The sequence below is a fragment of the Hemibagrus wyckioides genome, linkage group LG07 (assembly GCF_019097595.1).
Source record: "Hemibagrus wyckioides isolate EC202008001 linkage group LG07, SWU_Hwy_1.0, whole genome shotgun sequence".
Lineage (NCBI taxonomy): Eukaryota > Metazoa > Chordata > Actinopteri > Siluriformes > Bagridae > Hemibagrus > Hemibagrus wyckioides.
The window spans coordinates 22,549,031-22,565,353 of record NC_080716.1 but is presented as its reverse complement, the minus strand read 5'-3'; the positions used below and the strand labels follow the sequence as shown (position 1 = coordinate 22,565,353).

At 40.8% G+C, this 16,323-nt stretch overlaps 1 protein-coding gene across 3 annotated transcripts; it reads right to left on the bottom strand.

Annotated features, from left to right (window-relative positions):
• Nucleotides 1-277: 277 nt before the first annotated feature.
• On the bottom strand, nucleotides 278-14,669 carry efs (embryonal Fyn-associated substrate). Of its 3 annotated transcripts, none has more exons than XM_058394826.1 (8): nucleotides 14,478-14,669; nucleotides 13,494-13,765; nucleotides 10,516-11,796; nucleotides 9,741-9,863; nucleotides 7,999-8,919; nucleotides 5,577-5,651; nucleotides 4,392-4,649; nucleotides 278-3,082 (listed from the first exon to the last, which is right to left on the bottom strand). In XM_058394826.1, the coding sequence occupies exons 2-8, from the start codon at nucleotides 13,503-13,505 to the stop codon at nucleotides 2,900-2,902; spliced, it is 2,853 nt and encodes a 950-aa protein (XP_058250809.1). In that variant the 5' UTR covers nucleotides 13,506-13,765; nucleotides 14,478-14,669; the 3' UTR covers nucleotides 278-2,899. The 3 variants fall into 3 exon arrangements, with proteins under 3 accessions (XP_058250809.1, XP_058250811.1, XP_058250810.1); XM_058394828.1 differs by having other exon boundaries at nucleotides 4,392-4,607; XM_058394827.1 differs by lacking the exons at nucleotides 13,494-13,765; nucleotides 14,478-14,669 and adding an exon at nucleotides 12,212-12,235.
• Between the last annotated feature and the right edge of the window lie 1,654 nt (nucleotides 14,670-16,323).

Here is a 16,323-nt window from a genome sequence, read left to right as displayed (position 1 = left end):
ATTAGTTTTTTTATAACTTATATTTACTTTATACTTATGTTTTAAACTTATACTTTCATTATAGTTTATAGGTCGATTATGATTATTTCTTCACGTATTTAGTCGCCTTAAGTTCAATATGCTACTGGAAGAATCATGTCATGTTAGACACATTGTTGTATCTGTGTAACTTGAACGCACCTTCATTACCTTGTATAAAAGCAGCTATTGTTTTAGAAAATTCTGTTGCATTCACAGCACAGGCAGCATGGAGCAAATAAACCATTCTAGACAAATGCATTGTAACAAAAACTGTATTTGAAATAAATTTGCATTATGGTAAGTACCGGAGAAAGTCAAGCTCCATTAAGCACCCAGGAAGTTGGAAAGTAAGAAAAGAAAATGTGTGTAAAAAATACATTCTGGTACAAAAAAAATGGGAAAATCTCCAAACTGTTACAGTAATGTTTCGACTACTAATCTGTTGTATGGAGACATCCCTGGTTACATGTGCATATATATATTTTTTAAAGGAAAAAAGTCATGCATACATTTACCAAAAAAAACAATAAATATGATTAGAATGATTTTGTTAAACTAAGCACAAGACAATTTTGAGTATTTATGATTGACATAGAAGTCTTTGAATATGAGATTTTCCAGAAGAATAGATACAATCAAACAGAGAGGTGTAATGAAATCAAACTTTAAAAACCAGGACTTTTTTTGTTCTAAATCCAAGCTGTAATGTCGGGCTGTGCAGTAAGACTTTAATACTGATCTGGTCCACCTGGTGGCGCTGTGAGACAGGACAGAAAGTGGTGTGAGAAGGGGGGAAAAACAGCTTTGTACGCCTTTTGTGTTTTTAGGGTTACCCCTGCATTACAAAACTGCTTTTAGCACTCACTTGTCAACTTTCTCATCACCATTTTCCCTTCCAGGAACTCCTTTCACATTTGTAAAACCACAATTTATTCACTATTGTGCAATCTTCAGACGAATATTTATCCGCTCATACCATGGTACTGAATGAATCCACACATTTCCTTTATCTAACACACATTACTGCTTGTTGGATAAAGGAATCTGGCATAATTTTTTTCCCATAGCTTCAATCATCACCTCATGGCACCAAATTCAACATTATATTAGTTTAAATGAATTGATAAAACACTTGCTGGGTGAAAGGAGCCAAACGTTCTTAGTTGAAATGAGTTTTGATGCATTTTGCTTTTTCATTTGTATGTAGACATAAACAAAATAATTTCTGTTTTAAATATAACATTCGATTTAGGTTTAGATTGGGTTCTATAGAGTCAACTAGTCAATCTAGACATGACTGCAACTATGAGCTGATATGTCTGTACAGAGGTTAAAGGAAATCAAATGTGTAATGTAACTTGCTATTATGTTGTGGTGCCTTCCTTTTTTTTAAAACTGCAAGTGGCCACTTATTTGTTATAGCTCTGGTATATTCGTATGCATAAGTATCGATATTACAAGTCAGTATTTATATGTAAAAGCCGCACTATTCCGGGACACTGAATGTTAATAGATACAATGGCAATAACAAGTATGTTGGCGTCTTTGAACTCAACCCAACGTGTCTGTACATGAGCTTAATGATAACATCGAGAAGGTGGTGAAAACAATATACAGGGTGTTTCTCATCACATTGCGGGGAAAAGTGAAACTTAAACAATAAACTTAAGGGATTAAAACATATGGTAGATAAGTAAAGCTGTCCTAGCATTGTCTTGACTCTGTATATCAGCTATGGGGGGCAGGTGTGTAAGAATGAGGGTGCAGGACAGACAGGCAACAGGCTCATGTCTGGACTTGTGAATGCACCACAGAGAGTTAAGTCAAACGCATGCTTCTGAATTGTTCCTGACTACATTATCTTAAACACCAGCATTTCTAAATATAAACTGTTCTATTATATATTGTCTGAATTCCAGTTAAAGGCATGGCACATGCCTAGGAGAAAAGATTACAAGTTTGCACATACAGTATATCTGCTTCTGTTTTCTTTTTTTTTTAAGTTACGGTTTATTGATTAATATAGTGGATAGCATTTTCCCAGAACTGCATTCACACCGACATGCTTTTGTCTTTACATGCAGAACTGGGGCTTAAGGAGGAGAAATGAGAGAAAATGAGCATAAGACGTAAGAAACGGACGGCTGTGAGAAAACAGGAAAGAAGGAGCAAAACCAGCTGAACAGGTTTCCTCCTTAGTCAGTGTCATGGGAAAGGACAAAATTACAAATGATCACAGAAAATATAAACACAATCCCTGCTTTAAGTGAGTCACCCATCTACCTTTGACACAAATCATGATTTCCTTTTTGTCTCTCTGCATAAGCATGTGTTCTAGCCAGTACTCAATCTGAATCGCTTACGTGACGTGACATGAGATTTAAGGCATAAACCGAAAACGGGTGAATCTGAGGCTACGTACAAAAAGGAAAAACGAAATCCCCAGTAGCCTTTTGTTTTGTGCATGTAAAACAAGAAAAGAACTGAGCCCAACATACAATGACCGTTGCAGTAAACTAAAGCAATACAAAAATGAAACCACTACAAAACGTGCAACACACATCCTCACACCAAAACAAACACCCATCAATAAGTTATTAAGACACACACGTGTGCTAGGCACAAAAAAAAAAAGATAAACAGATCACAAACCGGTACATTCCCACTGACATACACACAATCGCACATAAACCATCTTGAGGCACAGTTCAACACTTCACCATCAAATCACGGAGTACCGGTGTGATGAATCAGACACAATCATGATACCCTTCTGCATATAAAAAACAAACAAAGTAATAATAATAATAATGTACTACAAATAAGGCATTGTCATGAAAAAAAGGCATTGTCATGAAAAAAAAAAAGACCGAAGACATCAAGATATTTCTGCTAGTCGCTGAAGGAGCCCAGAAAACCCAGCTGCATGCTGGGATAGCTCAGCCACTCTGTCCACCATTTCCTGTGTAGCCTGGACTGATGGGTAATTCTGAGCTGCATCTTTGGTGGCAACGACAACAGACTTCAGGGCTTGACAGAGACGTCCACTGGAGGTGGTGACCTGGAGAGACAGCGGACAGTGTGTGTGAGTTGTTCTGTAGTCCAGCCAAGATATGGGTGGTGTCTGAGGTTTGTTTATTTGGGAATAGAAGCTCATAGTGGCTGATAATTGCACAAAACCAAAATGTCACAACACCAAAAGGCACCGCAACAAACAAGAAAGCACAACAGCAAATTCAGAAACACATCAACGTTAATTCAAAACTGAAAGGGTGACCCTTACTGACCAGAGCTTTCGTTTCTGACTCGCTACCGGAAACAGTGGAAGAGATGGAAAGCTGGAGAATGTTTACAGTAAAAGGAAACATGAGCCTAAATGAATCTGATACTTTTATTTCTGTTTATTCTGTGTCAAGGGCATTCATGTAATGCTATTTTTGATATGCTGTAACGCCATTAATATGAGAATGCGAATGTTGAAAATCTGTCTAAAGGAAGTCAGGTTATTCAGAAGAAAGAAACACACTCCACTATAAGAAGTCACTTAGGATTAAACTGTCATCATTAGGCTAACTAGATCACAGACTGAAAAGCTGCATTTCTTATTCTCTGTGAAGCAATAGCAAGCTTGTGATCTGCAATAAGGGCATAACCTTTCCGTTTTCAGTTAAGGATGAAGTGTTTCCATCGTTTTGTTGCTGGGTTTTCTGATATTTTCTGGTGCTGTATTTATCTTTTTTGCACTTATGAGCCATATTATAGCCTCCAGTTTAGCACTGTGCAAAAGAAATGGCTAAATAATCATACACTTATATCAAAAGAGATTTATTGTCTTGGCAATAAAATGTTTTTTACAAAGACAATTTACAAAACCCCTAAAAGAACTGAATAAGTTTCTGATAAAAAACAAAAAACTAATGTTTTTAGCTCCAGAACAGAACCGAAGGAACAAACTTGCTGAGCAACTAGAATTGGGGTAAGAAAAATGGTTAGAGGTTTATTTTTGGCTGAACTACTTCTTTAAGAAAAGCATTATGCTGCTTACTCGCTGCACACACACACACACACACACACACACACACACACAGACACATACATCCACCCTAAACTATTCACAGATGGCTGAAGTCAGTCATGCTTTGGCCGTCATCCATCAAGTAATTCTGCCCCTCCCTCCTTACAATAATAGTTATCTGTGATGACTATTCAATCCCCTACTACAAGTAAACTGCAGCCACTTCATGTATCTGCAGTTTACTTGTAGTTGGGGATTGAATAGTCATCAGATAACAGTTATCCTCTGGTTCATTAACACCTCTGGAACCTGGCATTATGCTGCCTCAACACTGTGACTCTACATGTAGGCCCACCTTTGCCCTGAGGTCAGTGGAGCTGAGGAGACGAGCGAGCGTGTCTCCGATGAAAACAAGCTTATGCGCCGTCACAATGAGACTCTTGCCCCTGGAAACGAAGATCCTCGGCGGCTGGTTCCCCTGTACGCTGCTGAACAGGGAGTCGATGGCATCAGCCAAGCAGGAGAGATGAGACAGGCTTTGGGATGAGTAGAAGGAGAGAAGCTCGGAGTCCTCGAGAGACAGAGAGACGGGAAGAGGAGGAGAGGGACTCAACTACAGAGAAAAGGAGGATTATTATATAACCACCTAATCACGACTAGTTGAGGAACCTCGGCATATGAATGCCCTCCCTTATGAATCTTCACCTTAAGAAGTTAAATTTTTTATGCTATCGCATACGAAGCATTTTCAGCATATGAATAAACCAGACCGAACCGAATGCCGGCTAAGGTGTCATTCATAACTCAGTGGAAAGCCAAGCAAAGCCGACCGAAGCGAGTTTACGAATTTTACCATTTTCTTTAGTCACTGAAAGCTGTTTTGAAAGGGTCAACCCACGATACCAACATTGCCTTCTGCATGCGTTCAAAAGCTAGGGGATTTCTTGGGCGTTTTTTTTGTTGACAGATTCTATTTTTAGCCCAAGCTTGGTGGCACGACTTCCTGTGAGGAGCCTTGACATGGAATGTTTGGTTTGGGTCAGTTCTTTTTAAGCAGCCATACAGTTTACATACGCTTCGTATTGGTAATATTAGTAATATTTTTGGGTAGCTGGAACTGACTATCTGCATTTACATTATTTCTAATTGGAAAATTCATTTCGCAATACAATTTTTCGTCTTAAGAACTCGCCTCCAGAACTAATTCAATTCGTACACCGAGGTTCCACTGTATTTTTTAGTTTCGGTATGAATATAAGCTTTCTGTGAACATGAAGTTTATTAATAATAATATTTATTGATGACATACACTGTCATCTGTTTCGAAACAGGCAATTAAACGGTTAATTGTAAGTATGTCTATGGCATGTAAGTTTCAGCCAACGTTTCATAATTTGTGAGAACAACCTAAAGAAACCAAAGAGAACTAAGAGAGGGAAAAGTGTTTCTGTAAAACATTGACAACAGAACTGGCTTCTGCAAACACAAAACGTCCACTACGGATAAGTGTGTGTATGTGTGTGTGTGAGTTGTTGCTCACTCTGGTATCATTTGTAGAGATGACCTGCGAAGTGCCAGTTTCTACCTGTGAGTCAGGAGGCGGCTCAGGCTTTCCCTGGATTAGGACACAGAATCAGAGATCAGTTAACATAACACAAACAACTCACCCGTGCAAGACAAACCCACCATGTAATTAACTCTCCTGTTCCAGTGCATATCTTGCAATATATCTTGTATCACTGATATTCACCAAAAATATTCCAGGCAGAATGATGTGAAAATCAAAAAATGTTGATTGTGCAAGAGTTCTGTGGGCGGACAAGCCTTGCTGATGTAAAAAAGAAAATGGCCAGAAAGAAAAATACAGCATCTTATTATCACTCTTTACAACTGTGGTCAGCAGAAAAGCATCTCAGCATGACTTTAAACTTTGAACTTTCCACTCCTGTGAGCCAGGAACAGAAATTTGAGGCTACGATGGGAACAGACAAACCCAAACAGGACAGATGAAGAAAAATTCTTCAACTGTCCGTCTGTTTTTGTGAATCTGTGCTCATGGTAGCCTCAGATTCCTGGTCTTGGCTGACAGGAGTGAAACCTAATGTGGATTTCTGCTGTTGTATCTCAACCACCTTAAAGATTGATGTTTTTGTGTTCGAAGATGCTTTTCTGCTCACAACGGTTGTAAAGAGTGCTTATTGAGTGCTTACAGACCTGTCTGCTTAGACCAGTCTGGTCCTTCTACTCTGATCTCTCTCATCAACAAGGTGTCTCAGCCTACAGACCCTCTTCTCACAGGATGTTTTTTGCACCATTCTTTGTAAAGTTTAGAGACTGTTGATTGTGAAATTCTAGCAGTTTCTAAATACTCAAAACAGGAAATCTTGCTCAGCAAAACAATTAAATCACAAAGATTACATTTCCCCTCATTCAGATGTTAGATTTCAACATTAACTGAAGATGCTCACCTCTATCTGTTTGATTATATGCACTGTGCTGCTGCCACATGATTGGCCAATTAGATTCAAATGTAGATCTGTTTCTAATAAAGTTTACCACGGGTTTATCATATCTTCTAGCTAATTATTTACAATAGAAACAATGTTTATGGGAAATGACACACAAAACATTTCTCACACTAGACTGTGATACGACACAATGTGCTAAAAAATATATAATCCCATATTTTGTCATTATTTCCTTTGTTAAGTGAGGTGTGCTGTAAGGTCCAGGGCTGAATTTTGTTATCATTCTTATCAGAGCACTCTGAGTACTGATTTTATATATATATATATATATATATATATATATATATATAGAGAGAGAGAGAGAGAGAGAGAGAGAGAGCTTGAAGGTCATTGGCTGGTGAAATGCAATCCTTTCAGCATCACGTGTCATCCCTCAATAACTCAAGGTAAAATCACATGCCATTTTGAGTTTTCTACCAAGTCGTCAGACATTTTAGTAACAGTGTCATCAGGTACAATGCAAAACATTGCATCAGATAGCAAGTAAAAGATAAATCACACTAATGTCACTAATGCCACCAAATCGCATTCTGTCATTTCTCCTGCTTTCAGAGGTACTAGCCATCATACTGTCTCATGGATAAAGCGACACAACATAACAACTGAACTCACGTTCACACTCGCACATGACAAAGTTTTATCTGAAGTGTTATATGGGTTGCATAAGCATTTTACATAAGATTAAAAAAGATAGTGAACCAGTTGATCACAGTTAATCAAAACATGGCCAGACAATTACCACACTGCTGACTTTGGATTAAAATACAGGTTAAAATACATTTCCTTCTTACTCAAGTGGGGGTTTTGTGTCTAGCTCTAACCCCCCAAAAATTACACAACCACCCCTGGACTCCCCCAAACTCATACTACAACAAGCTCAGTTTCTCTGCACAGGGGATGCAACTGCAATAAAAAAAAAGCTTTGCCTGTCTCGTCAAACACACAGAAGCACATGCCTCTGAGGACCACAACTAAATAAAACCTTTAGGCTAAACAGCGCTGCACACCACCACGCTAGGCAGATTTTTTTTTGGCTCAGTGTGTACCTCTCTCATTTTCAGTTTCTAATGACATTTTACATTTAGAATATCATTTCTAAGAAAGAACAACAGTTACGAGATTTGATGCATTTTGTTTTTGTTACACACGCTAGGATGTGCAAAGAGACTTTTGTACAAAGACTTTTGTACTCTTGACTTTTGTACAAAGACTCTTTTCGCAACCAGGCTGTGTTTCATTAAACGTTTGATTAATACCATGATATTTTGAAATCATGAAATGATATCTAGATAATAAGACGATAAAATATCAAACAGAAACATCTCTAGACAGGATAGAGACAAACCGCAACTGAGGAAAAAGATAGATGAAACTAAAGTGACACTGTATTTGGGAATGTGACATAAGCGTGACACAATAAAGCCAAGTTCTAACCTGCAGCTTCACGTATCCTACACTGTCTCCTGCAGGGTACAACGGAGGTGCAGGCGTTAACCCGATCCCTGCATACTCGTTTCCTTGCTCATCCTCACTCATCTGTCCAGCAAGCGGAAGAGATGCAGGTGTTGGAGGCAACGGAAACGCAGAAACAGGAGGAGGGGGAAGCGGGCGCTCCTGGATCCAGCTGCCCTTGCGAGATCCCATTCCTCCTGCCATGGGTTTCACCTCAGCAACCGGCAAAGCAGGAAGTGGTCTCCGTGAGAGAGACTCCTGAGAGGGCAGACGGGGTCTTGTTTGACTTTGTAAAAGGGTAGAGGAGTCTTCAAGAGCACGGTGGACCATTGTGAGGAGACTGTCAGCCGGAGGAGAGGGACCGCACACCGAGAGGGCAGGAAGGAGGTCTGCAAGACGAGACCATGCCTGCTGAAGAGAAGGCGGGACTTCACCAGAGTGACCTGCTTTCCACACTGACAAGATCTCAGCCAGCGATGCGGCCAGGTCCCGGGAAGGTGTTGAGGTGACTGAGGCGGAGCTTAGAGCTGACTGGACAAGAGCAGAGAGAGAACTTTTCCACTGGATGTCACCTGACCCGGTGCTGGATGCGGAGAGCCGGCACGCAGGAATGTCCATTGTGAGAGCGGGCATGTCATAAATACCGCCATCAACTTCAGAGACATCATCAGATATCAGTTCTGACTTTCCAGGACTAGGAATTGAGTAAACCTCAATGCTTCCTCTTGCTTCACCCATTGAACTAGGGATTTCTCCCGAGTCTAAAGGTAGACCCGGAAGACTTGGAACACTGTACACATCTTCTTCTATGTCTTCACTCATTGGAAGTGATGCTGGGACACTGTATGTCTGCTGCTGGAGGTCTGAGGGTTGATTCAGGGCATGGGTGGGGACGTCGTAAATCTAACACACAATGAAGGAAAAGGAGAGACAGAAAGAGAGACAGAAGGATACAGAAAGAAGGAGGGATAATCAGAGAAAGAGAGAGAAAGAGAGGATGTTATTCACATGAACTACTATTATAACCCCATAGACATCTATCAGTTGAAGCTAAGACTGATCTTAAAACACACAATAGCCTTCTTCACAAAGTCACTGTTTTAGAACTGAACTTTCTCCATCTTTCTAACACTGGGGACTGTGTATAAAGGCGAAACTGTGCTCCGTTTCTTCACTATTGTAATTTCTTAACAGAGAGCTGGCTCTATGTTCTCTCTCAGCAATGACGCAGACTCTCAGTGGCCTTGTTCAGAGTTCTTGTGGCTTAATGTTGGCTCGGAATAAGAGCACGAACATGGAGGCAGTACTTTCCACTGCCTTATTAAAGCAAAAGGCAAAATCTCTGGATTAAGAGTGTGTGTCATTAAACATCTGTAGGCAGTAATTACATATTTATAGATGTAATTATACCTCTGTTCGAGATGGATAAAAAAGGGGTAACAGCACAAGCATATCTGTGGTAACTGTAATCACTAATAGAAAGAGTGTCACACCAGCTAGTTCTCCTAAGACAGATGGGTGGGACCAGCTGAACGAAAGGAAAGCAACAGACAGAAGGAATTAGCTCACAGCAGTGAAAAACAGGTGTGGCCCTTAAACGGAGGAATGACTTTTTGTTTGCGAGAGACACATAATTGCTGTCAAGAAATGACTGTATGCACTGCGACTGACATCCTGGTAAATAATGAATATGTTGTATGGACTGTGTCACGTTGCTCTTTTACCTCTGATCCTTGTTCACTGTTTAAGGGGACGGCACGGGGGGTGTTATAGATGCTCTCGCTCTCCTCAGCAGATACTGCAGAAACTGGCTGCTGCCATCTGTTTGTAGGAGGCGTGTCATACACCTGTAGAAAGGTCAAAGGTAGTGTGAAAAGGTCAAAGTAAAAGCTATACACTGAATACTCACTACTCTTTCAGCCAGCATCGTAAACATGCAAAGCAACCCAACACTGGTCAAATTAGCTTTAGATCAAACATAAAGCATACAGACACTGGTAATACTGGTTATTATAGATGGTCCAGAGTTAATGTGATTTGAATTTGAGAATGCAGTGGTAAAATTAGCTAGCAAGCAGCTAGCTAGTTTGCTTTTTTGTTTAGTTTTTTTTTGTAAACAGTGAGCGACAACCAGAAGAGCAGTTAGTTTGCACTTCTACCATTTTGTTTTTGTTATGCAAAAAATAACAAACTAGCACCTCTTTACATTTTCAAGGTTTGCTAATTTGCAAGTTTCTAGTTAAACCTCGATCAACTCAAACGGACTCAAATTTCATTTTGCTATTTGTCTGTTCTCGAACATCTACATCACATGAAATGCAACAGGGTGAGTAGCTTAAAAATACCAACCGTCCCTGCCAAAGCACAGGTGCATTGTAATCTACAAACGCAAACCACTAAAACAAAAGTGTAAACTATTTAAAAAATTCGGTGCAAATCTTTAACAGCACGCTATAAATGTCAAGCAATTTTGTCTCGTGCTTCCGTCTTTGTTTTTACCTGATCATCATGTTTTCCATCCTCAGAAACTATGCACTCTTTCTTCGTCATCTGCATGTCTGTTTTCTTCCCTCCATCTTTATTCATCTGTCTTTGTTTTTCTGCTTTAGCAGCCTCCGTAGGAGGACTTGCCTGCATAGTGGGTTTTGTAGCGGGTGAGGGTGACTGACCCTGAGATAAATCCTTCCGGGTCACACTCCTAACTGGCGGTGCTGGTGGAGGAGGCTTTCGACCAAAGTTAGGAGACCCTGGCAGCCCGGATTTCCCAGTTCGTACAAGAAGAGGGGATCCCTTCACGGTAGTCTGTGATGTTTTTCCACGAGTCACCGGGGGAGTGGCACACTGACCCTGCGGTCTGGCAGATGACCTGCTTGTTGGAGGTGTGTTTACAATTTGTCCTGAGGCAGCCGATACCACGGCAGATCCAGCAGATAGCTTGCGCTCAGCTTGTGGAGTCCTTGTCATGGCTGTCCCTGGCGCACTTGGAGTTTGGTACATTCCTGGAGGTTCCTGACCTGCTTTAGCTTGGCTGGCTACTCCGTCTTGAAGCACTGGCACTGGAGCAGTGTTCCCAGGAGTCTTATAAAAATCCTCACCAGATACAGCTCCAACAGTTGGCCGAGGAACCAAATAGCAGGGGTCTGAATGACCTGCGATACTTGACTCTCTCGGGCTGAGATAAGCAGCCTCACCTCCTGATTCGGCTGTAGATCTAGGCACAGCACTGGGTGACAGGTACACTGACTCAGATGCAGCCTGAGGTCTGTACTGTGCCCCTAGTGGTACCATGGTGGCAGGGCTCTGATACACTGAACCCACTTCTCCTGTTCGTCCTCTGAGAGAAGGTGAGCGTGGACGTCCTTCAACTCCAATATCTGCCCATTCGGGCCGTGGCCTGGCACCAGAACTTGAATGAGAGCGTGGACGACTACCAGGTCCTGAAGCCCCTCCGGGACTCTGGTACACCCCTTCAGCCAGGCTCGGAGGAGAGAGATACACTCCGTCGCCATCTTCCAGGCGGAGTCCGTTAAGGTGGCCCTGTTGAACAGGAGAGAGATATACAGAGTCCACACTGGGAGTACGGCGGGCATCCGGTGCTGTCTGGAGGAGCCGTAAGCGGTTAGCAGGAGCGATGCCTTGGCGTCCGTGGAGAGAGCAGAGCCACCAACCCGGACCACCATCTTGTTCCTGCTCCAACACCATCAAGATGTCGCCTTTCCGGAAAGCCAGCTCCTCCGGACTCTCTGCTGCATTATCATATAACGCCTTTGCTAGCACCGTCTGAAGGAAAGAATAAATACATGAAACACAGATAAAGAACTAGAATTAGATTAGCACGGCATTCAAATATTAGAAAGACAGACAAGTGTGACAAAGATAGTCATGGGGAATACAAATAAAAATGTCTGCATGGAAAAACAAAAGGATGAAGGGAGCGTATTGTACCATTTGTGGAAAAGAAGAAGGATGGAAAAACTACAGTAGAAAGAATACAGAATTAAATAAGAATTTACATTTAGATTATAGTAGAAACAAATGATTAAAGTAGATAAAAATAGAACCAATCCCTGGAAAGAAATAGAGGGAACTAATACTTAAATTATTGGAAAATAAAACAAGTTGAGAGGAAGAGTTTAAAGGTTTAAAAATTGGCTGGTTTGCTTTCATGCATTAAAAGATTCAAAGCAAAACAGACCTTGTACATGTAGCTACTCAGGGCATATGTAGGGACAGACAGCCATATCACACCACATCAGCATACCAGAAATGCCACTCATAACACAATTTGGTGAAGTAAATCCAATGTGTTCGGATTTAAATCAATTTAACCAAAGCTCACTTTGCAGATATCCACCTAGAGTGAACAGTCCTCTGATTAGACTTGCACAAGTCGTACTGGCAGAACAGGACTAACTATACAGCAAGCCAAGCCAAACATAAGGCCTGTTATACATAATAACACTCCAGTTTACATCAGGTCAGCAGATTACACAAACAACTACCCATGAGATAAAATGACCTTGTTTTTCTGCTTGCTTGGCAAACAGAAACTGACAGAAGCAGGAGAAAAACTGATGGAGGTCAGAAACACACTCACAAAGAGTTACTTGTGCAAATTCAGGTTTTCCTTTTCCTCTCAATTCAGGAATTTTTAACAAAGTGTAAAAAAAAAGAAAAACAACCTTGTCCTTTCATATGAGGAACAAAACTGAGGTTTCTATTCTCCGAGGCCGTTTTACAAACCCAAGCCATTTCTGGGAAAGAGATGATGTTAATGCTGTCTGCTCGAAAACCCATTTCCCACAACGGCCTCATTCAATCCGCTCAGTGTCCTGATACTAACGATTTGCAGTCGAATAATCCAGGTGTGTCAGATGACTCTCCATTAGACGTGCAGCATTAGGGCTATGCAGAACAGTCCAATGCAAATGGAGTCGTTGTTTGAGCGTCGATTCAAATGAGCTTTTCTGAGGTTGCAGGTTGTGAGCGAAGAATTTTATTCATTAGCTTACTTTACTACAGCTACTGTAAGAAATGAGCATTGTCTCTACCGACTGACAACTGGTTCCTAACCCTATACATATGGTAAGTGTGACTTTACTGGCTGCCTTTATTAAAGCACAATAGAGTCAATAAGTAAATGAGAGGGAGAAAGGGAACAGATGATAACGAGAGGAATGAGCGGGGGAGGGGGTTCCACATCTGTCCCCTGGTTTAGGGGTCCTTTTGTCATCTGCTCAGCCTGTACCTCTCTCATTTTCCCTGTCTTTCTCTTTTCTCTCTCCCTTGGGGGCCAACTACACCGGGACAAGCTGAGCCCCGATCGTTTCGCCTCCTCTCTCCCGGAGGGATTTCGAATGATTGGTCCCAACAGCAGTGGATTAAAAGCAGTGAATGTTTAATACCAAAGTTTGCCTGTCAGACTGGTTCGTCTTTGAAGGCCATTAGAAAAGAAAAAAAAAAGCGCACACACTTACAGAGAGGGACATGGCTGCCACCGATGTCTGTTTCGAAGCTCTGGCCGGTTGTGCGCTGGTTCTGGTCAAGCCTTTTATCCTTGTCACTTATGAAGCGTGCGACCCATGTGTACATCTGTCAGAGTCAGGCGTTGACTCAGATGTCCCAGTAGCATAGACTGGCACGATGTCAAAAGCACACTTTTCCTTGCATCAAGAAGAACCGAGTGCACACTGCAGATCTTCTTTGCTGTTTCACATGGTCTCCCATAACTTTATCTCCTGATCTGAACCTGAGGGTTAAAAATATAAATGTTTTGACCCTTTTTTTTTTTTGGTAATCGATTTACATAAAATATGCCCATGAGTAAAGTATTCCTGAAAAAAAAATAAAAAAAAAATATCTGTAGACATGTGTTCATAATTACAGCATTTACAACCTCAAACATTTAATGAGCTCCAATTAGCTGTCAATAACCTGGTAATAAACAGCTTATAAATCAGAAATTGTTTTATTCAGTTAATTCAACGCATCATCCTGAATTAAGCCACATTTATGCCTTGCTGGTCATTTAGTAATGAATCTTTAAACTAGTATCAAACCTACACCGGTTCTGGACATGGATCCTATGCGTACTGATGTTTTAGGATGTTATTGTTGATTAAAATAAAACAGAAATGATAAATATTTAGTGAATCTTCTCCGAGGGTTTTTTTTTTTTGGAACGGCCACGTTTCGTTTCCAGTCCACAAAACCCCATTAAAGGCACAAGACTACTAACGTTATCATCTCACGTCCACAACAAAAGGACGTTCATTTACAGCTGAAATGTGGGCTTTAGGGAAATGACCAGACAATATGAGATTCTGCCGATCCATCATGGACGCTCCAGGAGCCGAAACTGGATTCGCGTTTCAACAAAGGCGCTTTTTAAAATAAGCTCGAGTGAGAAATAAATAAATAAATAAATATATAAATAGCCGAAAGGAGAAACGGCGTCTTACCGTCATTCCGGCGAGCAGACATCACGGGAAGGAGGGACGAGGAAAGACAGGCGGAATTACATTCCTGAAAACGGGGCTGTGTTTGTGTGATTCTTTGCTATTTTTTCGTGCTTCATTTGCCGTGCTCCATTTGCTCGGCCCTACCCCCGGCCTTCTGCACGGGCCACTCGGGTTTGGGATTACACACACACACACACACATACACACACACACAGAAGCGCTCCCCCCTTTTACTATAATGAACACGCTGGCGCTCATGCCCCCTGCTGGACAATTGCGGAAATTACAACCCGTTCACTGCGAATAATAAAAAATATTTTATATACATTTTATACTTCACAACAATATTAGAGTTCATATTCTTAATTTATTTTCGAAATACTAGCATTCTTTTCTATAATTATTAGTAACTGCGTTATTGGTAAAAGTTGGTATTTCATGCAATTGAAATAGAAACGTCTACGTAGTAAATTTAAGAGTATGTGTTTAGGGGGGGGGGCACAGGCTTGTTTGGATCTTTTCTTGGCCCTCATAGCTTTCCTTTCTTCAGCTAAGACTACACCTGTTACACTGAATATAATTTTGGCACGTGGTGTGTGTGTGTGTGTGTGTGTGTGTGGTGGAGGGGATCATGTTTTTATATCTTGGTAAGGATCATATGTCCCCACAAGGTTAAGAATATCTCAGTGTTTTTTTCTCAGTCATCACAACATTCCTATATATTTTACTTTTATTTAAAAGCAATTAGCTGTGTCTTAACGCTAACTATGTCAGTGCATGATCCTCACAAAGACAGTGAGAGAAATGTGTGTGTAGGGGAGGGGACATGTATATATCACTCTGTAAGGACCAAATGTTCTATGATGACAGGAATACTCTGATAGTTTTGAAGTCATTGGTCAGACTGCCTAATTCCCTATAATGGAAGCTGAATTTTTCTTGAAAATAAATTAAGATATAAAAAAACTTTAGAATAAAACAGCTTTTATGTGAAAAAGTGCCAAAGGAACAAAATTTATATTGTGAAGTTTAGATTCGATAGATGTTGAATGTTTTATAACTACAATAATACACAATTCATGGAAATACACCACAAAGACAACAATAAGGGTGTGCTTGTGTGCGTGTTAGAGAAGTAGGTCTCCAGACTCAGCAGGAAACACATTTACGGAATATTTTCAACACGCTCTGCAGCTCATTAGTGTATTACAGCTATTATAGTGCCCATGCTTCATTTGATGGCTGAGGAAACCGCTGCTACTGTTTACTTTTGTGGCCCACCATGTCTGAATCCATGATCTCATTTGTGCACACATTAGATCAGTAGATTCTGTCCCACTGCTGTATGTTCTTCTTTGCTCTGATTCACCTGACTCAGCTAATACTAATGACCTCATTAGCTGAATCGCAAGAAAAGAAAAAACACAAAACTGTGCAGTGTGTGTGTGTGTGGTCTCTGAAACTGGGATAGACTAAAGTACAATAGTTGGTATCTGGTCACAAATGTTCTGCACTGAACATCCAAATCCCATTCATTTAGTTCACCATTCTTTGTTCATTAGGATCACAGTGTACAGTTTGAACTAGGAAACTGGCACTGCTTATCTGTTTTGGTGGTGAATAAATAACCTCTTTCAGCATTTGAATTGTTTTCCTTTTCAATTATATTTTCAATGCTAGGAACTAGTGAGAAAATATTATTGTTCAACGTGCCTGTGCCCACAATGTCATTGCAAAGACATCTGAGAGCTACACACCGCGGGTAATGTAATAAATTATTACAGACATAAACCTTTTTGTGTGTCTCAGGTTAAAATGACCTGCTATCACTGTTTATTATGTCATC